This window comes from Elephas maximus, chromosome 11 (assembly GCF_024166365.1).
Source record: "Elephas maximus indicus isolate mEleMax1 chromosome 11, mEleMax1 primary haplotype, whole genome shotgun sequence".
NCBI classification, from domain to species: domain Eukaryota; kingdom Metazoa; phylum Chordata; class Mammalia; order Proboscidea; family Elephantidae; genus Elephas; species Elephas maximus.
Window position 1 is genome coordinate 90,223,600 of NC_064829.1, and position 25,635 is coordinate 90,249,234.

General features: G+C 44.4%; 1 protein-coding gene across 1 annotated transcript in view; it reads right to left on the minus strand.

Annotated features, from left to right (window-relative positions):
* LOC126086176 (zinc finger protein 471-like) overlaps positions 1–19,447 on the minus strand; it is a 34,977-nt gene extending 15,530 nt beyond the window's left edge. Inside the window, 1 exon segment of the mRNA XM_049902359.1 lies at positions 19,317–19,447. Within this exon segment, the coding sequence (XP_049758316.1) occupies positions 19,317–19,396 (80 nt within the window). The 5' untranslated portion in view covers positions 19,397–19,447.
* Between the last annotated feature and the right edge of the window lie 6,188 nt (positions 19,448–25,635).

Here is a 25,635-nt window from a genome sequence, read left to right on the forward strand (position 1 = left end):
GCAAGCAGCCATCTAAGATGCATCAATTAGTCTCAACCCACCTGGATCAAAGGAGAATGAAGAACACCAAGGACACAAGGCAATTACGAGCCTAAGAGACAGAAAGGGCCACATGAACCAGAGACTACATCATCCTGAGACCAGAAGAACTAGATGGTGCCCGGCTACAACCGATGACTGCCCTGACAGGGAACACAACAGAGAACCCCTGAGGGAGCAGGAGAGCAGTGGGATGCAGACCCCAAGTTCTCATAAGACCAGACTTAATGGTCTGAGTGAGACTAGAAGGACCCCAGTGGTCATGGCCCCCAGAGCTTCTGTTGGCCCAGGATAGGAACCATTCCTGCAGCCAACTCTTCAGACATGGATTGGACTGGACAATGGGTTGGAGAGGGATGCTGGGGAGGAGTGAGCTTCTTGGATCAGGTGGACACTTGAGTCTATGTTGGCATCTCCTGCCTGGAGGGGAGATTAGAGGGTGGAGGGGGTTAGAAGCTGGTGAAATGGACATGAAGAGAGAGAGTGGAGGGAGAGAGTGGGCTGTCTCGTTAGGGGGAGAGTAATTGGGAGTGTGTAGCAAGGTGTATATGGGTTTTTGTATGAGAGACTGACTTGATCTGTAAACTTTCATTTAAAGCACAATAAAAATTATAAAAAACAAAAAACCCGTGGCTGTCGAGTTGATTCCGACTCATAGCAACCCTATAGGACAGAGTAGAACTGCCCCATAGAGTTTCCAAGGAGTGCCTGGTGGATTCGAACTGCCGACCCTTTGGTTAGCAGCCATAGCACTTAACCACTATGCCACCAGGGTTTCCTTCTACCCCTTACCAGAGTTGAAATGGTCCCTATTATGGAGGGCTAAGAAAATTGTAGAATTCGTGCCTATATTGGAAGTTGAAGTGAATAAGAAATGTCATCTAGAGGGATACAGCAGAGGACAAAGTAGAAAAATTTCCCTGCTCTCTGAGCTCTGACTTTCAAGTGGTTAGAGATCACAAAGGATGAGTGGTAAATACCTTTAGTTTCTTCATCTTTGGCCTTAGTGGTTGGTGTGTAAATTTGAATAGTAGTCGTATTAACTGGTCTTCCTTGCGTGTGTATGGATATTATATCACTGACAGCCTTGTACGTAAGGATTAAAAATAAAAACAAACCGAAACAACCATTGCCGTGGAGTGGAGTCTGATTCATAGTCACCCTATAAGACAGAGTAGAACTGCCCCATAGGGTTTCCAAGGAGCAGCTGGTGGATTCAAACTACCAGCTTTTGGCTTAGCAGCCAAGCTATTAACCACTGTGCCAACAGAGTAGGTCTTGAAATGTTCCTTTTGACGCTGAATGCAATGCAATTCCTCTTCAATTTGTCATTCCAGGCATATTATTGTCTGATCCAAAATGGTCAATACCAGTCCATTTCAGCTGACGAATGCCTAGGATATCGATCTTTATGTGGTCCTTTTCATTTTTGACAACTTCCAATTTTCCTAGGTTCATACTTAATACATTCCAAGATCCAATTTTTTTTTCTTAGCATATTATTTTTTTATTCTTATTGCTGGACTGTTTTTTAATTTGATTTTTGTTTCTATCACAATTCATGTATATAACTTACAAAGTGAAATAGCCATTTTTTCTATTTGGTGGAGTTTTTTTTTCTATTTTGTTGTCCCAAAATTTTATTTTATTTTTATTGCGTTTTAGGTAAAAATTTACAGCTCAAGATAATTTCTCACACAAAAATTTATACACATATTGTTATGTGACCCTTGTTGCAATCTCTATAATGTGACAGCACACTCCCTCCTTCCATCTGGGGTTTTCTTATGTCTATTCAACCAGTTCCTAACCCTTCCTGCCTTCTCATCCTGCCTCCAGATAGGAGCCATCCATTTGGTCTTGTCTTTCTGCTTGAACTAAGAAGCACACACTTCACGAGTATTATTTTATGTTTTACAGTACAGTCTAATCTTTGTCTGGAGTGGGCTTTGATATGGTTTTAGTTCTGGGTTAACAGAGCGTCCGGGGGCCACGCTCCAATTATTAACGGATGTTTGCAGCTTTTTCTTCTCATTTTGAGTCATGCCACATCAGCATATGAAGGTCTCAAAAGCTTGATTCCATCCATCTCATGAAGGTCAACTCTAAGGAGGCAGCTCCTTCCTAGTCATATTTTGATGACTTCCAACTGGAGGGGTTCATCTTCTAGAACTATATCAGACAATGTTCTGCTGCTATTTATAAGGTTTTTACTGGCCAATTTTCTCAGAAGTAGACAACCAGGTCCTTCTTCCCAGTCTTAGTCTGCAAGCTTCCCTGAAATCTCTTTACCATGGGTGACCCTGCTGGTATTTGAAATACCGGTGGCATAGTTTCCAGCATCACAGCAACACACAAGCCACCACAGTATGACAAACTGACAGATGAGTGGTTGGCTTGAAGTATAGTGATACAAAAATGGCAGAATATTTTCGTAGTCTATGATGGTTCCATTGGAATTCATTTCGATATTATGATAAGGTACAGTGGTGTGATGGCTAATGTTATGTGTCAACTTGGCTAGGCTATGATTCTCAGTAGTTTGGCAGACATTGGACTGACTGCTCTTCCGTAATGTAATATCATGTAATCACCTCCATGATGAGATATGATATAACGTAATCATCTCCAGTCACCCTGAAGACTAAGGTGCGCCTGACCCAACCCATGGTATTTTCAATCACATCATATGCATGAGAAAGCTGAATAAGGAAGACCAAAGAAGAGTTGACGCCTTTGAATTGTGGTGTTGGCGAAGAATATTGAATATACCATGGACTGCCAAAAGAACAAACAAATCTGTCTTAGAAGAAGTGCAGCCAGAATGCTCCTTAGAGGCAAGGATGGTGAGACTGCGTCTTACATACTTTGGACATATTGTCAGGCAGGATCAGTCTCTGGAGAAGGACATCATGCTTGGCAGAGTACAGGGTCAGCGGAAAAGAGGAAGATCCTCAACGAGGTGGACTGACACAGTGGCTGCAACAATGAGCTCAAGCACAACAAAGATTGTAAGGGTGGTGCAGGACCGGGCAGTGTTTTGTTCTGTTGTGCATAGGGTCGCTATGAGTCGGAACCGACTTGACGGCACCTAACAACAACAATCATCTCCATGATGAGATCTGCTATAAGCAGCCAATCAGTTGAAAGGCAAGTTGGGGTATGGCCTTGGGGATGTGGCCTGCTTCTGGTATATAAATGGATGTTCCAGCAAGGCTCACTCTCCTCTGGATCTTGCACTGGACTCATCACGTGACCTCTGGTTCTTGGAACGTGAACAGCAGCCTACCACCTGACCTGCAGATTTTGGGATTTGCCAGCTCCTGGAGCCCCATCAGCCAGCAGTCTTCGACCTGCGGATTTTAGATTCGTCAGCCCCTGCAACCACATGAGTCAGGAGAACCTTCCAGCTTGATGCCTGACACATGGATTTGGGACTTGCCAGCCTCCACAATTGCCCTTTTATGAGCCCTTCTTGGGTGCAGATGCAGATTTTGCTGCTTTCGGCATTTCTGTGTGAAGAAACAACACACTTAAAGAAGTAATTCCCTGTAGTAGGAATCAAGCCAGCGTCAGAACCACGGTGGTAACAAAGGAGCTCTTACAGATGGACCTGTATGTATTGCTAGGGATTGAGGAGAAGGTGATGGACAAAGAGGTGGAGAAGGCATACCAGAGGAAGGCACATCTACCATGGTCTCTGCCAGACTGAGTCCAGTATGAGATGGTGCCTGGCTACTCCCACTGACTGCCCTAACAGGGAACACAACAGAGAGTCCCTGATGGAGCAGGAGAAAAGTGTGCCACTAGGGCTCCAGTTCAAGTAGATACATGGGACTAAATGGGCAGCTCCTGTCCAGAGGTGGGATGAGAAGGCAGAAAGGGAGAGGAGCTGGTTGAATGGACATGGGAAATGCAGGGTGGAAAGGGGGAGTGTGCTGTCACATTATAGGAATTGCAACTAGGATAGCATAACAATATGTGTATATATTTTTGTATGAAAAATTAACTTGAGCTGTAAACTTTCACCTAAAGCACAAGAAAAAGAAAAGTACGGTGAGGTTCTCAACTTGGTGCTTTCCAGGAAGAAGGCAGGCATTGCAGTGGTGGAGTTTGCCACTGTCAAGGCTGGGGAGCTAGCTGTCTAGAATGAGGTGGGCCTGGTCCATAACCCTCTAAAGGGTTTCTGGTTGGAGAGCCAACCCCAGGGCACGGTGGGCTCTAACCACCCAGGACTGTCACAGAGACTACGATGAGAGGGACTACGAGAGCCTTGTCATGATGCACATGTGCCAGGTAGCTGAGTGGCAAAAACTGATCACTCAGATGCAGAAGGAGGACAAGGAGGGGCAGCCCATCTAGCCTCCAAGCTCCAGCCCCTCCCACCCTACAGGCTCTTTCTTAAACATCACCAAGAAAGAAAAAATTCTGAGTACAATGAAATGGGGTGTGTCTGCGCTACCAATAGAGCCTGTATGCAAATAAGGACTCGCCACAGTGCTGCACTTTTATTGGCTAATTTACAACAGTGTTGTGGAGGGCATGGTGGAAGAAGGTAGTTCTAAATACCCGATGTGACCACGTGACCAGTTGCAGACCCAAGGACTGTAAGTGTTATGCATATTTTTTCCTTTATTTATTTTATGTGTAGGTACATGTATATGTTGTTGTTAGGTGCCCTTGAGTCAGTTCTGACTCATAACAACCCTATGTACAACAGAACAAAACACTGCGCCATCCTGTCAATCCATCTCATTGAGGGTCTCTCTCTTTTTCTCTGACCCTCTACTTGGAAACCCTGGTGGCATAGTGGTTAAGAGCTAAGGCTGCTAGCAAAAAGGTTGGCAGCTGGAATCTAGTAGGCCCTCCTATAGGGTCACTAAGAGTCATGGGTTTGTACTTTTTTTTTCCTACTTTACCAATCATGATGTCCTTCTCCAGGGACATGTCACTCCTGATAACATGTCCAAAGCATGTGAGACATAGTCTTGACATCCTTGCTTCTAAGGAGCATTCTGGCTGTATTTCTTCCAAGACAGATTTGTTCGTTCTTCTGGCAGTCTGTGGTATATTCAATATTCTTCACCAACACCATAGTTCAAAGATGTTAATTCTTCAGTCTTCCTTATTCATTGACCAGCTTTCACATGCATATGAGGTGATTGAAAATATCATGGCTTGGGTCAGGCATGCCTTAGCCCATATGTATATACACATATAACTTTCCAGATAAGGTAAAATACTGCATTATTGGATAAATATTAACAATTCAGTCATTTGCTGTTTTTAGAGGCCTATGTAAAACATAAGAATGCAGAAATGTTGAAGTCAAACCACGAAAGAATATATACTCATGAAATTCTAACCAAAAGAAAGCTGAGTTCGCAGGCCGATAGCAGACCTAGTAGACTAGTATAAAAAGAACTGAAATCCAGAAGGTCACTACACAATAATAACAGTTTCAATGAATATATAAAATGTAGTCTCAAGTGCACTTTGAAATATGCATTAAAATATGCAAAAAAATTAATGAAACTATAATAAGAAATATAATGAAATCTGTTCTCATTCTGGACAATTTTAACACAACTCTCTCAGTTAGGAATAGGCTATATAAACAAAAATTAATACACAGAACAATTAAAGAATAATATTAATGTGACTGGTTAATTATTATATACAATTATTATATAGATTCCTACACTCAACAATAATATACATTCGTCTCTAAAACTCATGACTGAAATATTTGTCTCAAAAACAAAACTTAATATATATTAGGTCACCATACAAGCCTCAACTAATTCCTAGAGTGGCATTATGATGACAAGAGCAAATGATATGGAACATTTGATAGAAATCAAAAGGGTCTCCTCTGTTTCAACCTTGTTGGAAATGAAGATACCAGGCAATGGGGAGGCAGGGAATTTTCTTTCTGGATCAATGACATGAAATTTTGCATTGACCTGCAAACTGAAGGAATTAGAAAAAAAGTAAGTTTTAAGGAAATTCTACTGAAGATTATTTTTTACTTATTAATCTTATTATTTAAGACCTCTTTAAAGAGTTAAAAAGCAAAGCTGTCACTTTGAGGACTAAGGTGTGTCGACCCAAGCCATGGTATTTTCAATCACCTCATATGCATGTGAAAGACAACAGTGAATAAGGAAGACCAAAGAAGAATTGATATCTTTGAATTACGGTGTTGGCGAAGAATATTGAATATACCACGGACTGCCAGAAGAACAAACACATCTGTCTTGGAGGAAGTACAGCCAGACTGCTCCTTAGAAGTGAGACTGGTGAGTCTTCATCTTGCGTACTTTGGACACGTTATCAGGAATGACCAATCCCTGTAGAAGGACATCATGCTTGGTGACATAGAATGTCAGCAAAAAAGATGGATTAATACAGTGGCTGCAACGATGGGCTCAAACGTAGCAACAATTGTGAGCATGGGGCAGGACAGGACAGTGTTTCATTCTGTTGTACCTCGGGTCACTATGAGTCAGAATCTACTCAACAGCACCCGACAATAACAAGAACAAACTGTGATAAGATACATTTTTGTTTATTAAGCTACTCGCTTGTGGTATTTCTGATTTCGCAGCACTAAGAACCTAAGACAGGATTCAAGTACCAAATCTGTTGCCCTCAAAGTCGATTCCAACTCATGGCGACGCCGAGCAGTAGAATTGCTACACAGAGTTTTCTTGGTTGTAACCTTTGTGGAGGCAGATTGCCAGGCCTTCTCTGACACACGTGGGGTAACTATTATTATGTAGTCTTTTGATTTGCATTTTCTTATTTTCTTTTTGACCTAAGAGATTTGACTCCTTCACCAACTCTGCCATGGATAATCCAAAATGTTCCAAGACCATTTCTGAATCATCTGTTATTTTTCTGCTGAACTGAAATGTCAAATTTATTGTATATTAAACTACATGGGAATCTATTTCTTGACTTGATATCCTCTTTCAATATTTTCCCCACTGAATAAATATCACCCTGTGTAAAGTCTTGAACTTTATGCTTCTGTTTTGATAGTGAGTAGTGGATTTCCTTCTTAGTGGTTCACCATTTACAAAGTTTTGGTTATTCTTGCAGATTCTTCTTTCATGTGTCATTTAAAATTATCTTGGAAAATTCCCTAATGAATACTGTTGGCATTTTGTTTGGAATTGTATTGAATCTATAGATTAATTAGGAGAAAAACTGACATCTTTGCCATAATGAATCTTCTCTTTCAAGAATGTATCTTTCCATTTATCCTGTTGTTTTCATTATCTTTTACGAATATTTTATAAGTATTTTTCATTCCAGTCTAGTATATTTTCATAAAGTCTATTCCTAAGAGTCATATTGGTTTCGTTATCATTATGAAGGGTTTTTTTCTTTTTTTTTCTTTCGGCTTACATTTTTAAACTGGTTATTTGGGTAGAATTGCTTCTCTCAGTTCTATATTTGGCCAGGATTTTTAACCCAATTGTCAGTTCCAATACTGACTAGATTGATTCTCTTGCACTTTTAAGCTGTACAACCATGTAATGACAATTTTGTCTCTTTCTATGTGACATTTCTCCCTTCTTTCTTTTTCTGTATTTAATGTGTTAGCATGTTTTTCTGATGTAATGTAAATTGTAGAGGTGATTATGGTTCTCCTTGTATTGTTCCTGTCTTTAGTCTATTTCTTTTTTTTTAGTAGGAATACCATTCAAAATGATACTGTTAAGCTTTTGCATCAAACTATTTTCAAGGTATGAAACTTTATTCTATTTTGAAATTGCTAGTAGTTTTTTCACAGAAGAGAGATGTAGCAGTCTGCTTCTATAAAGATTACAGCCTTAGAAACCCTCCTGAGGCAGTCGTACTCTGTCCTATAGGGTCACAATGAGTCAGAATCAACTGGATGGCAACCGGTTTAATAGTTTTCTCATGGCTTGGGTGAGATTATTTTCAGGAACCTACAGAGATGGTCATTTCCTCTTTATTCATTTTCTGAGTTATGTTAATAATGTTAAGCAATTATTTGTTATTGGGAAATATCTTTCTTACTCCTGGTAGATTACTGTTTAATGAAGTTATTGGATTTGATTTGTTAACACTGCATTTGGAATTTCTTCACTGATGTTGATACATAATAGTGGCCTATAGCTTTCTTGTTAGATTCCATCCCTGTTGGTTTTTTATTTTTAATTGTAAAAATATATATAACACAATGTTTGCCAATTCCAAGTCTTTCATGTGTACAATTTTTGACACCAACTAAACGGTGTTTGGGTTGTTGCTCACTCCTTCTCTGGGCCTGCGAGGAGGAAGGATGTTATCGTGACTGTGGAGCAGCAAACCCCATGGAAAGGCTAAGTGGCTGTTAAGTCAAAGGATTCTCAAAGCCGAAGTAAATGGGGCCAGCAACTAGCATATAGAGCTTTGAACTGACCAAAATAATTAAAAGCTTGTTTGTTGAGCCTGACCAGACAGCTCCTTGAAAACAGAAGTAACTCCAAAGCCTTGATAACAGGTTGGAGGTTGTAATGCAACCCTCCTAGCGTCATCTCAACTGCCTTAAGAAAAAAAGTCCAGTATGCTGGAGGATCTGGGAAAGGGGAGGGGACTCAAATTTTTCCAGCTCCTGTGGTGCAATTGGAGTCTTGGTGGCATAGTGGTTAAGAGCTTGGCTGCCAACCAAAAGGTTGACAGTGTGAATCTACCAGGCGCTCCTTGGAAACTATATGGGGCAGTTCTACTCTGTCCTATAGCGTCGCCATGAGTCGGAATTGACTCGATGGCAACGGGTTTAGGATGTTAAATCTTCAGAAGAAAGGGCAGCTTATTTTGCTTGGTGTAAGAGGATAAATCAGAGCAGGTGTCTCTTAGAAGGATTGGGCTCTGAGACTGCCTGCCTCAGATACAGGTACTCAGCACACTATCCTATGAGATCCTATGTTGGGAAGGAGCGCCGGATGCAGGGAGTACAGAAAATGCTGCCAGCAGGGTGGCCTCAGGGAGATACAAGGGGAAGAAATAGCTCTCCTGGAGGTCTGACTCTGGGTCCAGAAGTCAAAGGAAAACAAAAACAAAAACAAAAACTTCATTGCTGTCCCCCCCACCCAGATTTGCCTCTCTCCCCATCACGATATATTTTTGTCAACTCCCACCTGAAGGATTGGGGGAATCTGGCAGCTGCTGTTAATGCACACATTAAACTCCTTGGTCTGTGTTCTGTCGGGGGGGAAAAAGTGCTCCCATTCAACTGACAAGGTTTCAGCAATGTTTGCAATGAGGAAGGAAAGGTAATGTATAATGAAGTCGATGCCTGGATCAGAGGAGACATTCCCATACAGGGTCTGCCACACTTTGAGGTGGTCCCTGTTCCCTTGCAAGTGATCTAAAAGAAAAAAAGGAAACTCCCAGGATGAAAGGAAAAAAAGAAAGGTTTAAGTAAAAATTAAACATTTGCTGTTAGGTCACTAGGAATCCACTCAACAAGAATGGGTTTTGGTTTTGGGAGTACTCAGAGGTCATTTCTCAGTGCAACACCTCCACCTGCCGGATAGAGGTACAAACTACACCAACCACCCGAAAAAGGGGAAGAGCGAACAGCTACCTTACACCTGAACATGTCTCCCTTTTGGGCCTGGTGACACCCCCATTCTAGGCTAGACCCACTTGGACTTTATAACTAGCAAGCAAGGGTCCCAAAAAGCTTTGCTGATCAAAGGAAAATAGTAAATTCAGGGATGTAGTCAGCCTAGCCCTTGCATGATTTCAGTTTTACATGAAGAAATGGCAACTGTCCTTCAGAGGAAACTGTATGTCACACTCCATCCGCTTCCCTAAAAAGCCATTAGCTCCACGGGGTGTTTGATTCACAGAGGTTCACCTAAATGTCTGGGTCTGCTTTGCAGATGGTTCGGCCAAGGAGAAAGCTGTCCAAACTCGATGACAACTCCTCGTGCTCAAATAAACCCAGCCATGACTTTGTGGTTGTTGTTGTGTGCCATCAAGTTGATTTTTGACTCATAGAGACCCCATGTGACAGAATAGGACTGCTCAATAGGGTTTCCTAGACTGTAATATTTATGGGAGCAGATCACCAGGTCTTTCTCCCATGGCGTTACTGGTTAGGTTTGAACTTTCAACCTTTCAGTTAGCAGCCAAGTGATTAACAGTTGAGCCCCTAATGCTCCTTTTCATTGTGTTAAACCCCAAAACCCATTCCTGTGGAGTCAATTTCAACTTACAGCGACCCTATAGGACAGAGTAGAACTGCCCCACAGGGTTTCCTAGGCTGTAATCTTTACTAGAGCAGATCATGAGATCTTTCTCCTGAGGTGTGGCTGGTGGGTTTGAACCGCCCACCTTCCCATTAGTAGCTGAGCGCTTAACCAACATGCCACGAGAGCTCCTTATTAGGGCATTACTGAAGTTTAACATATGGGAAGGGAAAGGGTGGGAGACTCCCCAGACTCCGCTGCCCCCTACCCACCTCACTGTATGCACATTTGCAAGCTTGGTGGGGCGGGGGGTTTGGGAGATCTAGTATCTGCCCTAATCCCTAACATGCATGTGTTAAACTCCTTGGTGAGTGTTTCTTGACTTCCATGTGGGGGACCCAGGTTAGATTCCCAGACAGCATATTTTCCCACAGGGAGGGTGATTCTGTTCTGCTTGCTAAGACAGTCATCTGCAGGAGGTGTGATTCTTCTTCTTTCTTAACAGGTACCCACCCACCTGGTGAGCACCTTGCCTCTGCTCTCAAGCCCCCATCCCTTCCTACTATTCCCACCTGGACACATGGATGCCAAGTGTCTGTTCTGATGGGGTCCCAGGAACCATGAGACTAGAAAACACTCTATGTGATGGTCAATGTTTTTTGTCAACTTGGCTAGAATGTAATTCTTAGTGATTTGGCGGACTCTGAACTGGTTGCCCTTCTATAATGTAATAAAATGTAAGCACTTTCCATAATGTGATCTGATGTTAGCAACCAATCAGTTGAAATGGGAGTTTCCTTGGGAGTGTGTCCTGCCTCCAGTATATAAATGGCTGTTGTTGCAAAGTGCTCTCTCTTTCTCTCTGGACCCTGTACTCTTCTCATTGTCTGATCTTCACTTCCTGGGACCATAAGCCTGCAGAAGTCTCCAGACTGAAGTCTCCAGCCTGTCACCTGACCTAGGGATTTGGAACTTGCCAGCCCTCACAATTGCATGAGCCATTTCCTAGAAGTAACTCACTCTATGTTTATGTAAATACACATCATACTGTTTTTGCTCCTCTAAAGAACCCAGACTAAGACACACCCCAAGGACTCTACAGGATGTCAAAGAATGATAGAAAGGAGCCACGGGAACCTCCCCACTGTACTGGCCCTGGCCTGAAACCCACCCTGTGGGCCCCTTTCCCAGATCTTGCTCCATCTCAGCTCTATCCCAAGAAGCCTTGACCCTCAGACCTGCCCTGCGCTAGAGTCCTCTTAGCCATCACAGGAAATAGTTCCACATGGGCCACCTCTCAATGCCTTCCCCACACATCCTAATCAGATGTTACATGTGCTCTGAAAATGAGCAGTGTATTGTACATTCAAACTTCTTCCTGTCCTGCATCTCAGGATTCTTCCAATTTCAGAGGTTTTAGTCCTCTCAGGCCAGTGATTTCTAGGGAAGGAAGGGTGTCATTTAGGAAGGGTTATAATGCCTCAAGTATATTGGCAACATTTTAATTTGTGTTTTTTGAAAGACATAAAGCATAAAAAATAACAAGTGTTGGTGAGGATGCAGAGAAATTGGAACCTTGTATACTGCTGTTTCAAATGCAAAATGATTCAGATGCTGTGGAACACAACTTGGAGATTCCTCAAAAAGTTAAACACAGAACTTCGGGCTTACATGGCACCATAGACAGAAGCACCACACGGTCCCTTTACTGCAAAGACCTGAAAAACTAAGTAAAACAGAAACAAATGTCATTCCTGGAACCTGAAGTGCCAAATGAAGAGATAGAGAACTTAGCCAATCACCAAATGGAATAAGAAACTGACAGAGGGCGGAGAGCATGGAGAGATATGTGCAGAGGGCCCCATCAGCTAACGCAGCATGGATCTGCCATCTTGGACTCTAGTTGAGGATCGGCAGACAGGGAGCACAGGAGAACAGCTTTGCAGAACTCCCAGCAGGAAACAGAGCACCCTGTAACCAGCCATAGGGAGACAAGATTCCATCATGGCCATACTATGGTCAAGACAGGCCCTTGGCCATGGTCCTAGAAAAGGTCCCACCGGCTCCAAGCCAATGACAATTGGCCTGGGTCTTAGAACAACAACTCTCAGCCTTGGATCCCAGAATAACAACTCCCATTATTTGCCTTGGGCTCATGAGAAGCCGCCCTCTAATCAAGTTTGATTATGCTTAACACCTGGGCCTTAGGAAAACAGCTGCATGCACTCTTCGTTTTTGTTCCTCTTTAAATTTCTCTACTTCTTTGGCTTGGCGCAGAAAATACTCGAGTCAGCGGCCACTGGAGAGCAGCTGCTTGCTGAATAAACGTATGAATCTGGAAAGGGCTCCATGTCAGTTCTTCGGATTATCTGCCAGGACGCACAGTGAGGGTCTTTCCTTGCTGGGGCTATCCCCCGACAAGTGGCGTAGTCGGCAGGAATCCAAAGGGCACACCATGCCTTCCCAGATGCGTGGGGAAAAGCGGTCTCGCTAGGGGAAATCCCAGAGTGGTCAGGGCCACATTTCCTGGGACCACTAGCCCAGGCTATTGATGCCTGGGGACCTGTGCGTGAGTATGGGGACGCCCTGAAAACGCCACAAGGATTATTGCAGTTACTAGAGTCTTTACATGTTGAGAAAGAACAGAAGGATGTTCGTGTTTTGGTTGCAGGGGTTGCGTGGCCGCTGTTGTGGACATGGCCATATTCCTGGGAGGCTGAATTAGCGGCCAAGGCTCAGATCAGACAGAGGATTGCAGTTGGAGAGAGAGGCGAGGATTGCTCAGGCTGCGATAACTGAGGGCCTTAGCCCAAGGGCTCCGGGATAGTGATGATAAAGTGGATGTATTGGCATGCCCTGTAGCAAAGCTGAAGGGGCGAAAGTTGCCACGGCAAAGGGTAAGGTCAGTGATGGTTCCCGCCACCTGGAACCCCAAAACTTGGGACCCAATGGAGGACTCCTCCAACAAGGAGGATTGGGATTCCCTGCTTGAAGTACCGAGGCAGCTCCCGGGTCCTGACAGCTCCTATGGGGTATGCCCCATAATGGTTACTAGAATAAAAACAGAACAGCCCCGTCCACATAGGGTAGAACAGCAGGATCTGCCCCCACTGGATAGGACACAACACACCACCATGCGGGAGTACACCGCGGCTGAGCTGGGGGATCTGGCCACGAGATACAGACAGAAGGGTTGAGAGACAGTGGCAGGATGGCTACTGTGACTGTGGGACACTGGAGCTAAAGGGATAATATTAACAGGTGCTGAGATGTCTAAAATAGCATCTGTTAGGTCACAACCAGCTTTGCGACAAAGGCTCCGTGGGGCCATCGATGAAGAGGAAATTGTGTCTCCCCTCAGTTCGGTAGTGGCTGCGTGTAAAGGGGCTTGGCCGAATATCAGTGACATTCCCCCCTCCCCACTGTGATGACAAAGTATGGAGGAGTTACAAGAGGTTGTTAGGGGACTGGGAATGAAGCATGCAATTTATGCTGAGCATTTCTGAGGCCATGATAATGAATTGTTTACAGCAGGAATGAAAGATACCATTTTGCAGTCAGCACCTAACCACTGGTTTGGTCCTCTGGTTTCCATTTCGAACCCGCTAGTGACAAAGCCTATTTTGCAGGTAGCTCAAGCAATTCAGCAGATTTGGGGGAAACGGAACGATTGCACAAGCACAATAACCTACGTGAGACTAAAGAGAAGGGAAAGGGGGGCTGTAAAGATGTGAAAGGAACCAGCTGTGGGCTGGTCCAGGTGACAAGGCAACAGATGTGGGAAGACTTAATACAAGCTGGTATTAGTAAAGAGAAAATTAACCAACCACCCAATATTGTGTTACTGCATCTCTGGCAGCAATTGAAACCTGAACAGAGATTTTGACCTCTCCCCCAAATGCCAAGGGAAATTACGGTCCCCAGTTCTCCTCCAGCATGGGAGGAGCCGCAGCCTCTGGCATAGGGGTGTGGCCAAAGTCCCCTGGTGGTGCAGGTGGTGCGGGGAGACCAGCGGACACACGTAGAAGTGACCATCCACTGCTCCGCACATAACAAACAGACAGTATTAGCCCTGGTGGATGCCGGAGCTGAATGTACTCTGATTCATGGTAATATCTATAAATTTGGTGGCCCCTTGCAAGCCATAGATAGCTATGGTAGAAGCACTGTCAAGGTGAAACGTGTCACCTTGACACTCCAGATAGGACGGCTTCCACCCCATCCCTATCAAGTATATATTTCCCCCTTCCCTGAATATATTCTAGGGGTACATGTGTTAGCCAAACTTGAATTAATGACTACTGCTGGAGAATTTCGCCTTCAGGTGGGAGTTGTGAAATCTGTTACCCGGGGGCATGCCAAATGGACCCCAGTAAGATTGCCTGTTCCTAGGGGGAGAGTTAATACCAGACAACACCATCTCCCTGGAGGACATGAAGAAATTACTGGAACTATCAGGGAGTTAGAAAAAGCTGGGGTCATTCAACCTAGCATAGCCCCTTTAACAGCCCCGTGTGGTCTGTCAGGAAACCAGACGGCTCCTGGAGGATGACAGTAGACTATACAGAGTTAAATAAAGTTGTCCCCCCATTCATGCCACCGTGGCTAATACTGCCACCCTCTTAACTGACACTGGAGAATCTTTGGGTACGTACCATTTTGTGTTAGACCTCGCTAATGCTTTTTTTTTTAGCATAGATATTGATAAAGCTAGTCAGGATCAGTTTGCCTTTGAATGGAGGGGCAAACATTGGACTTCTCAAGTTTTGCCACAAGGGCACTTACACAGCCCTACCATTTATGATGGGATGGTGGCCAAAGATTTGACAGCCTGGAAGTGTCCAGAAGGCATTGCGGTATTCCACTACATTGATGATGTTATGTTAACTAGTGATTCTCTTTCCTCTTTACAACAAGCAGGACCCTGCCTAATTCAACCCTTGGAAGCCCAAGGATGGGCTGTCAACTGTACCAAACTGCAGGGCCCTGGCTCCTCTGTCAAGTTTTTGGGTGTTGTACCGTCGGGTAAGACCAAGGTTATTCCCACGGCTGTTTTAGATAAAATACAAGTTTATCCTCTCTCCACCATCGGGAAACAATCGGAAACTTTCCTAGGATGTTAGGATATTGGAGGCTGTTGATACTGCATTTAGCTCAAGTAGTACAACCTCTATGTCGCCTAATTAAGAAAGGGGCACAGTGGGATTGGACCCCTGAACATGACTCTGCCTTTTCTGGTGCAAAGGTGGCAGTTAAGCAAGCACAAGCCTTGGGAGTGGTGGAGGCAACCTTACCTTGCGAGCTAGATGTGACAATCACTCCAGAGGGATTTGGGTGGGGTAGGGCCTTTGGCAGAAACAGTCTGGGAGGAGGGTACCCTTAGGGTTCTGGTCCCAACTGTGGAAAGGTGCTGAGGTGTGATATAGCCCCCGGAAAGGCAGCTGTATGCTGTTCACCTTAGCTTGTAGCATGCAGAAGATGTCACTAAGCAATTACCTGTGACTGTTCGCACCCAATATCCAGTAGCTGGGTGGGTGAAAGAATTCAGTAAACCACAGTCTGGAGTAGCACAGGCCCCAACGTTAACAAAATGTCATGCCTACTTGCAACAATGAAGCACCTTTTCCTCTAGTCCTTTGAGAACTGAACTACACAGCATCCTTGGCCCTGTCACATTTCTCTCTGAGTTACCTGAAACTGATTTTACAGGCAGCGTGGACAACACCACCCCTGGAATCTCCTGTTAAAGAACGGCAGGCTCCAGTTGCACAAGACGCCTGGTACACTGATGGATATGCTAGAGGGATACCACCAAGAGGGACAGCTGTAGCCATCTGTGCCGCTAAAGATGTGTTGTGGATCGACTCAGGTACTGGGTATAGCAGCCAGTGGGCCAAGCTAAGAGCGGCATGGATGGTGCTTATACATGAAGACACCCCCCTTTCCTTAGTAACGGATAGCTGGGCTGTATATAAAGGCCTCACTCTTCAGTTGGGCCAGTGGCATGCCGATGAATGGCAGGTAAACCTCCACCCTCTCTGGGGAAAAAGCATGTGGCAGGACATTTGGCATCGGGTGCGAGGCATGGACATACAAGTGTACCATGTGCCAGCCCACTCCATTGCATCTCCCCAGGGCAATCAAGAGGCAGACACTTTAACACAGATACGAACCCTGGAGGAGATGCCAAGGGATGATGTGGCTGTATGGTTATACAAGAAAATCGGACACAAAGGGCAGCATACATTATGGGAAATAGTAAAATGCCTCAGACTATCCCTATGTCACAGATCATAGACGCCTGTCACTGTTGCCCTTCCTGTTCGTTAGAACAAAGAAGTTCTCTGCCTTGGTGTGTTGGCTCTGTTCCCCGCAGCCAAACGCCAGTTCGGCACTGGCAGGTGGATTATATAGGGCCATTGCCTCTGTCAGAAAACCGTAAGTATGCTCTCACATGCGCCGATACGGCAACAGGCCTCTTACAAACATATCCCTATAAAAGGGCCACACAGAAGTCAACTATTAGAGGCCTACGAGGACTATGTGCATCTTACAGCCAACTGACGGACATTAACAGTGACCAAGGAACACATTTCACAGGACACAATGTATAGGAATGGGCAGAACACCATGGTATCCATTGTTATCTCCACCGGCCCTACAATCCAAAAGCAGCCCGACTCATTGAATGCATGGACAGACTTTTCAAAAAGGCCTTGCTACATGACACTCACCATTTGCAGCAATGGACTCGCAGACTGCCAGAAGCTCTCCTCTCTATCAATGAGTGTTCATCACAACAAGGCCAAGTGCCTACACCCTTCTAATTCAAGGGCCTCAATACTCTACGCGAGTGCAGTTACAATCATCGGAAGACCCACCCCGGGGCTCTCTTCCCTATGCAGAAAGCAACAATAATTTCCTTATTCCCACACCTCAAGCCATCCCATCTGGACCCAGCACCCTATGGTTACCCTGGGAATGGCAGACATCTCCTCAATGGTTTGGTATCTCCACCCCTTGGGGCTGCGGGGAGCAGTGTAATTTACAACTCACCCCTTGGTTGCATCCAACCCCGCCCAAGGTGTTAAAGGTAGTAAATCCTACTGATAAGACTATACCAGAAGGCAGTGTTTTCATGAGTTTGTGGTCTATTGTTACCCTTCCCTTAGACTATGTGAGACAAGCTAATCAGGAAGGACACGCAGGCCAAAAGGTATGGTATTGCAAGCCAGGACAAAAACCCCTACCGGGAGTAGTATTGAGTGCTTCCACCACTACTGCCTGCATACTGCCTGAGGGTGCCAATTTGCCTATGTTGGTGCCTATGACCTCTCTTTTCACCTTTAGGGTGGCAGGGAATCTCTTTGCAGCATGGGCTACAGACGGCCGCTGCTCCCAACAATAGCGATTGCTGGGTTTGCAGCAAACTGCCTACATCGCCTGCTGCGGGCCTGCCATGGAAAATACAACCAGCTAACTGTGCAGCATGGGCAAGCTTGGATCAGTGGCGAAGCCACACCGGGAAATCCACTACCCCTTTCCCTGAGAAGCCCTCATGCAACGGGAGCGTGACTTTTATGACTTATACTGACACCCTCACTAAAGTTTTGTGCCCTCTCATACAAGAACAAGTAAATAAGTCCCGACCTCTTGCAGAAACTGTATGGAATGGCCTAGCATAGATGATACCAGTAGCCATTATCTTCTCATCACCTGCCCCCTATTGCCTAGAAAGAATGGGTGGCACAAAGCATATGGGTCGGCTCCTCCTGGAACAGTGTCAATGAGTTTGGAATATCACCAATTCCACTTGGCTGGGAAAGCAGGACAATACAAAACCAGGTGTTTTCCCCATTCCAGGTGGCTGGTTGTGGGTATGCGGACCCCATGGGTGGCTGTATTTATCCCACAACTGGACTGGCCTCTGCAGTTGGGGCTGCCCCATCTGCCTGGGATTATCTATAAACACCTTCCCGGTTGCCCATCTAACTGGGAAACTGTTAAAGCACATTGGACCCGCATGCGGTGTACTCCGTGGTGGTTTTATCCCCTACCCATTTTTTCACCAGCTGCAGCTCCTATAGATATAAAATGGCAAGTAGAGGCATTAGCCAAACATACTGCCAGAGCTTTAAATAATACCCACTATGTGTTAACCCTTTTAAACCAAGAAACTTTGCAAGTGAGGAAAATAGTATTACAAAATAGGATCGCATCAGATATTTTAACTGCTGCACAGGGGGGCACCTGCACCCTCATTTATACAGAATGTTGTGTATACATCCCTGGTCACAGCAAGAATATCACCTCTGCTCTCAAACAGTTACAAACCCACATGGCTGAAATCAACCATCTACAGAGAGACCCCTTTTCACAATGGTTCACCTCTTTGCCCACTACTTGGCGATATGTGTTTATAAGGATTCTTTGCCTCATAGTTGGTAGTGTGTGCTGTTGCTGTCTCATTTACTGCCTCTGTGTGTTGCAACTGCAAACTCAACTACGGGCTTGAGGGACTGTGTGGAAGAGGGGCGCATAGATTGTGAAGGCCCTAATAAAATCAGGGTGGACTCTACAGAGACAAGATTTCATCATGGTCGCACCATGGTCAAGGCAGGCCTAGAAAAGGTCCCACTGGCTCCAAGCCGATGAGAATTGGCCTGGGTCTTAGAAGAACAACTCTCAGCCTTGGATTCCAGAATAACAACTCCCATTAGCCTTGGGCTCATGAGAAGAAGCCACCCTCGCTCAAGTTTGATTATGCTTAACCCCTGGATCTTAGGAAAACAGCTGCATGCATTCCTTGTTTTTGTTCCTCTTTAAATTTCTCTGCCTCTTTGGCTCGGTGCAGAAAATATTCCAGCTGGCAGCCACTGGAGAGCAGCTGCTTGCTTCTGTACGTTTCCCTGAATAAACGTATGAATCTGGAAAGGGCTACGTGTCAGTTCTTCAGATTATCTGCCAGGATGCACAGTGAGGGTCTTTCCTTGCTGGGGCTGTCCCCCAACACCAGAGATACACGCTTTCCCACCCTCCATTCTCTCCTGGCTGCTTTACCTCCAAGCTTCCTGCTGGCTGTGCTGGCTCTGCTGGCTGGGAGGTGCAGTGTCCCTGCCGATGGGATTCGCCCCACCCATGTCGGAGATCAACGGACAGGGAGTACTGGAAAGCAGCTTCCCGAAGTTCCTGGCAGGAGACAGAGCACCCAGTAATGAGCGATATGGGCTTTCCTAGCCCCCCTCCCCCCGCAACCCCCCCCACATTAGGCCTCCTCTGCTTCCTGCCAGCTTTGGTCTCTTGGCTGGGAGGCAACTGCTTTGGCCTCAGGCTGCTTGGATTCACCCTGCCCACCCTGGTCCGGCCCCTGAGCTGGTGTTGGTTCTTTCTGTTTCTTTTGGTTTTCCCTGTGCCTCCTATCACCTCCCCCTCCTTTCTCTGGAACACCAGGCTCCATGTGCCATCTTTGCTTCTTCTTGAAAGGCTGTGAAGCCATGCCCAACTGGGGAGCCACTCCCCCACCCCGGGACACCATGCTGATGGGATTCCTGGGGCTTTTTTTCCCCCTTGTTTTGCTTTGTTCTGTTCTGTTTTGTTTGTTTGTTTTCTTTTTCTTTTCACAGCTGGGGAGCCCCTTCTAGCCAGGCTGCACTGCATGGCTTGGGAGCCACTCCCCCAATCTGCAAAGCAGAGTAGGTGGGATTCCCCCGGAGCGTTTCTTTTTTTCTTCTTTCTTTTCTCCCTCTTTTTCCCTCTCTGTCTGTCTTCGTTTCTCAGTTCTCATCTCTCTACACTTATCTTCTTTTCCTGTCTCCTGAATACCTGGTGCTGTGTGATATCACCTGGGAGCCACTTCCCTGGTCTTAGCAGCCCCACCTGTGGGACTCCAGGACTCCTGGGGGCTTTCCTTTTCTTTTCCAAACTTTTATCTAGTTCTTTTTTCTTTTCTCCATTTCTCGATTTCTTATCTTTCCACTCCAACGGGCAAGCTCCCTTAGCATTCTTTTTTTCCTTTCTTTGTCTGCTTGCTCGTTTTTGGCTCCTGTTTTTCTCTCTTCTCTTTCCTCTTTCCCACACCCCTATTAGCTCAATACATCAAAACCTCCCCTCTTTCCTGCCTACCTGCACCGTGTACTGAACATCATACCCCTGAGCAGCACAGGCACGGCCTACTGGAACCTGCCCAGCACTGATTCCTGGTCCGCCCTGCCGGCCCTAGTACATGCCACAAACAACACATCCCAGCCCCTCCCCTTCAGCTGGACCTGCCCTGCTGCACCATAGCTGAATGACTAGCCCTGCCCACTGGACAAGGAGATGAAAAGTATTGTTGCTACAGACGAGCAAACAACAAAGAATGCACAGCTCACCTGCTCAGACATAACCAAGTAAAACAAAAAAGCAGGACAAAACAAACAAATGTACAATCAAGAAATGAAGAAAAAAAGCTACTGAATGTCCTGAAGACAGCAGACAATATCAAACATAAAAAACTAGGACATAATATGTCCAGTAGCTGTCCAAAATAAAACAAAAATAATTCCCTGACAGGGAATTAAAATCTCTAATATTCAGAGCAATCCAAGAGTTGAAGCAAAAAGCAGACAAAAATGAGGAAAAAATAGAGAAGTTTTTGGAAAAGACAGACAAATTCATGGGAAATACAGACAAAAAATGGAACAATGCAGAAAAGTAATACAGGAACAAAATGCCAAAATAAATTCACAACTAGAAGTCATACAGAAACAACAATTAGAAATCCAAAAGATAAACAAGAAGATATCAGAAATGGACAGTGTCATAGAAGGACTGAGGAGCAGGTTTGAAATGATGAAATACAGAATCAGTGAAGTTGAAGACAAACACTTGGATACAACTCTGAGGAAAAATCAGAAAGAAGAAAATGAAGAAACCCTGAGAATTATATGGTATACAATCAAAAGAAAAATTTTGCAAGCGATCAGAGTTCCAGAACAGGGAGAGAAAATGGAAAACACAGAGACAATTATTGAAGAATTGCTGACAGAAAACTTCCCTAATATCATGAATGATGAAAAGATGGCCATCCAAGAAGCTTAATGAACCCTATATAGGATAGACCCCAAAAGAAAAACACCATGGCATATCATAATCACATTTGCTAAAACCAAAGACGAAGAAAAAATCCTGAGAGCAGCTGGGGAAAAACAAAAAGTCACATACAGAGGAGAAACAATAAAACTAAACTCTGATTATTTGGCAGAAACTATGCAGGCAAGAAAGCAATGGGATGGCGTATATAAAACCTTGAAAGAAAAAAAAATTGCCAACCAGGAATAATATATCCTGCAAAACTTTCATTCAAATGTGATGGTGAAATTAGGACATTTCCAGATAAACAGAAATTAAAGGAATATAAAAACCAAACCAAATTTACAAGAATTATTAAAGGGAGTCCTTTGGTCTGAGAACAAATATCAGACCACAGCCTAAATCTAGGATGCAAGATTGTTCCAGCCAGATATCAACCTAGGAAATGAACTCTCAAGGACTATTCAAAACCAAAACAGTTGCTACATGGAACCAGAGAGGTTAATCTGTAAATGACAACAACATCAGACCAATAAAAGAGGGAATAAACTGTATAGGTATAGAACTCTCTAACAGAGAGGAAGGCAAGGAGATACCAAGTAATAATAGACTGGTTCAAACCTAGGAAGATAAGGGTAAATTTCAAGGTAAACACAAAGAAAGTTAACAAACCCACTCATCAAAATAAAGAAGAAAAACATAAAGTCTCAATAAAAACAAAATCTACAAAAACAAAAGAAATGAAAAAGAAATCCACAAACAAAAGGAACTCAGCACAGGACATTATGCTGCGTGAAATAAGTCAATCACAAAAGGACAAATATTGTATGAGACCACTACTGTAAAAACTCATGAAAAGTTTTACATACAAAAAGAAACAATATTTGATGGTTATGACGGAGGGGAGTGGTGGGAATGGAAAAACACTTAATAGCAAAAGATAAGCAGTAACTTTGCTGAAGGGTAAGACAGTACACAACACTGGGGAAGCCAGCACAGCCTGTACAAGGCAAGGCCATGGTAGCTCCGTAGACACATCCAAACTCCCCAAGGGACCGAATTGCTGGGCTGAGGGTTGTGTGGACCATAGTCTCACGGAACATCTAGCTCAATTGGCATAACAAAGTTTATAAAGAAAATGTTCTAGATTCTACTTTGATGAGTAGCATCTGGGGTCTTAAAAGCCTGTGAGCAGCCATCTAGGATACTCCACTGGTCTCGCCCCTTCAGGAGAAAGGAAGAATGAAGAAAACTAAAGATACAGACTGAGTCCAGTATAACTAGATGGTGCCACTGACTGCTCTGACAGGGATCACAATATAGGGTCCCAGACAGAGCTGGAGAAAAACATAGAACAAAATTCTAACTCAAAAAGAAAGACCAGACTTGCTGGTCTGTCAGAGACTGAAGAAACCCTGACAGTATGGCCCCCAGACATCCTTTCAGCTCAGTAATGGGGTCACTCCTGAGGTTCACCCTTCAATCAAAGATTGAACAGGCCCATGGAAAAAAACAAGACTAAAGGCGTGCACCAGCCCTGGGGCAGGGACTGGAAGGCAGGAGAGAACAGGAAAGCTGGTAATAGAGAACCCAGGGTTGAGAAGGGAGAGTGTTGACATTTTGTGGAGTTGTTAACCAATGTCATACAACAATGTGTGTACTTATTGTTTCATGAGAAACTAGTTTGTTCTGTAAACCTTCATATACAGTTCAATTAAAAAAAAAGTTAAACACAGAATTACCATGTTGTTGTTCAAACCAAAACCAAACCCGTTGCTGTTGATTCGATTCTGATTCTGACTCATAGCAACCCTATATGACAGAGTAGAATTACCCTATAGGGTTTTCTTGGCTGTAATCCTTTCTCCTCCAGAGCCACTGATGGGTTCCAACCACTGACCTTCTGGTTAGCAGTGGAGTGCTTCACTTAACAACTTCCTTAGAATTACCATAACCAAACCAAACCCGTTGTGTTGAGTTGATTCTGACTCATAGCGACCCTATAGGACAGGGTAGAGCTGCCCCATGGGGTTTCCAAGGAGCTGCTACTAGATTCAAACTGCGGACCTTTTGATTAGTAGCCGAGTTCTTAACCACTACACACCAGAACTACCATATCAACAAAACAAAACAAAACCCACTGCCGTAGAGTTCTTTCCAACTCATAGTGACCCTATAGGACAGAGTAGAACTGTCCCATAGAGTTTCCAAGGAGCACCTGGTGGATTTGAACTGCTGACCTTTTTGTTAGCAGCTGTAGCACTTAACCACTACACCACCAGGGTCCCAGAACTACCATATCATCCAGCAATTCCATTCCTAATTATATACCATTGTTGTTGGGTGCCGTTGAGTCAATTCTAACTCATAGTGACCCTACAGGACAGAGTAGAACTGTCTCATAGGGTTTATAGGCTGTAAGCAGGAGCAGATTGCCAGGTCTTTTCTCCCTCAGAGCTGCTGTTGGGTTTGAACCACTAACTTTTAGGCTAGCATCTGAGTACTTAACCACTGCGCTACCAGCAGGAGATCAACAGAATCTTACATTGATTGTTGAAACAACCAAGTTCACTGACTCATTTTCTTGTAGAATATGTAGAACATTCTTTTTGTAGAAATGTGGTATATAGCAAAAATCTTAGTACCCCTTGTCCACTAAAAGTTTTACAATCCAGTTCATCTCATTCCACTAAAATGGCATACGCCACTTTTGTGCTCAATCGCTAATGTTTCACTCGTGTCTAAAAAGAATTTCTATCAAGGATAGCTAAAGCACGCGAGCATGCGTGCATCCGTGCACACACACATACACGTGTATGTATAACTCACATATCCTGTTCAAATGCATGCGTAAGCAGAGGGGGCATACAGATTATTAGTGCTTAGCGCCTTCACATGCCTTAATCCAACCCTGTACTAACTTAAAGGTTGGCAATTCAAATCCCCCCAGTCAGTGGTGCTGTGAAAGAAAGGCCTGGCCATCTGGTTCCATAATGATTACATCCAAGAAAACCCTGTGGAGCAGTTCTACTCTGTATCATATGGTAACTATAAGTACGAATTTACTCAAAGGCAATGAGGTTATATATCCTGAATGTTGCTGTTGTTGTTAGAAGCTGTTGAGTCAATTCCAACACATAGCAACCCCATGTGACAGGGTAGAACTGTCCCATAGGGTTTTTCTGGCTGTAATCTTTACTGGAACAGCAGATCCCCAGATCTCTCTCCTGCAAAGGCACTGGGTGGGTTCAAACTGCCAACCTTTTGGTTAGCAGCCAAGTGCTTAACCACTGTGTCACCAGGGCTCCTTTTTGTTAAGATTACAGCCAAGAAAACCCTATGGAGCAGTTCTACTTTATAAATGGGGGCACTATGAGTCAGAATCAATTCAATGGCAACTGGTATACCCACCACTACCCGGAGCATGCAAAACCTGTCCAATGGATATGGACAAACAAAGCAGGGAACAGCTATTGGGGAGCAAAACCTTAAGTATCTTGACTTTCTCAAACACACTGAACTTGCAGGCCTTTCCCCTTTAACTTGAGTGTATTTATCCAACTTGTCTTTGAAAACTCCTATTCATTTTTCAGAGCCTACGCCATATATCGGAAACCCTAGCATAGTGGCTAAGAGCTACGGCTGCTAGCCAAAAGGTCCGCAGTTCAAATCCACCAGGTGCTCCTTGGAAACTCTATGGGGCAGTTCTACTCTGTCCTCTAGGGTCGCTATGAGTCGGAATTGACTCGATGGCAGTGGGTTTTGGTTTTGACCCCATATATCAGAGCCCTGTTGGTGCAATGGCTACGTGTTTGGCTGCTAAGCGAAAAGTTGGCAGTTTGAAGCTGCCTAGCAGCTCCGTGAGAAAAAGACCTGGGGATCTGCTTCAGTAAAGATTCTATCCAAGAAAACCTTATGGAGCAGTTCTACTCTGTCACATGGGGTCATTATGAGTCGAAACTGACTCGACAGCACCTAACTACAGCCGTGTATCATTTCTCTGAGAACGTTCCTGGACTTCAAAGCCATTCAGTATTGAGTTCACTTCCCTTGTGACATTAACTGTAGAAAATGTTCATTTTCTTGTTACTTTGGACATTCTGCTGTTGAGTTTGGCATGTGATTTAAACTACATAAAGCCTAACTCCTTGTCCTCTACAGAAAATTTAAATTGGATAACCACTTGATGTTTGGATGAGTCCCATTTTTAAGAAAAAGTAGGACAGGGTTATGGTGTTGAAAATTAATCGTGAGGCTAGAAGTGCAGTAAAACCAGGGAAATCCAGAACCTGTGAAAGGTGAAAACCTG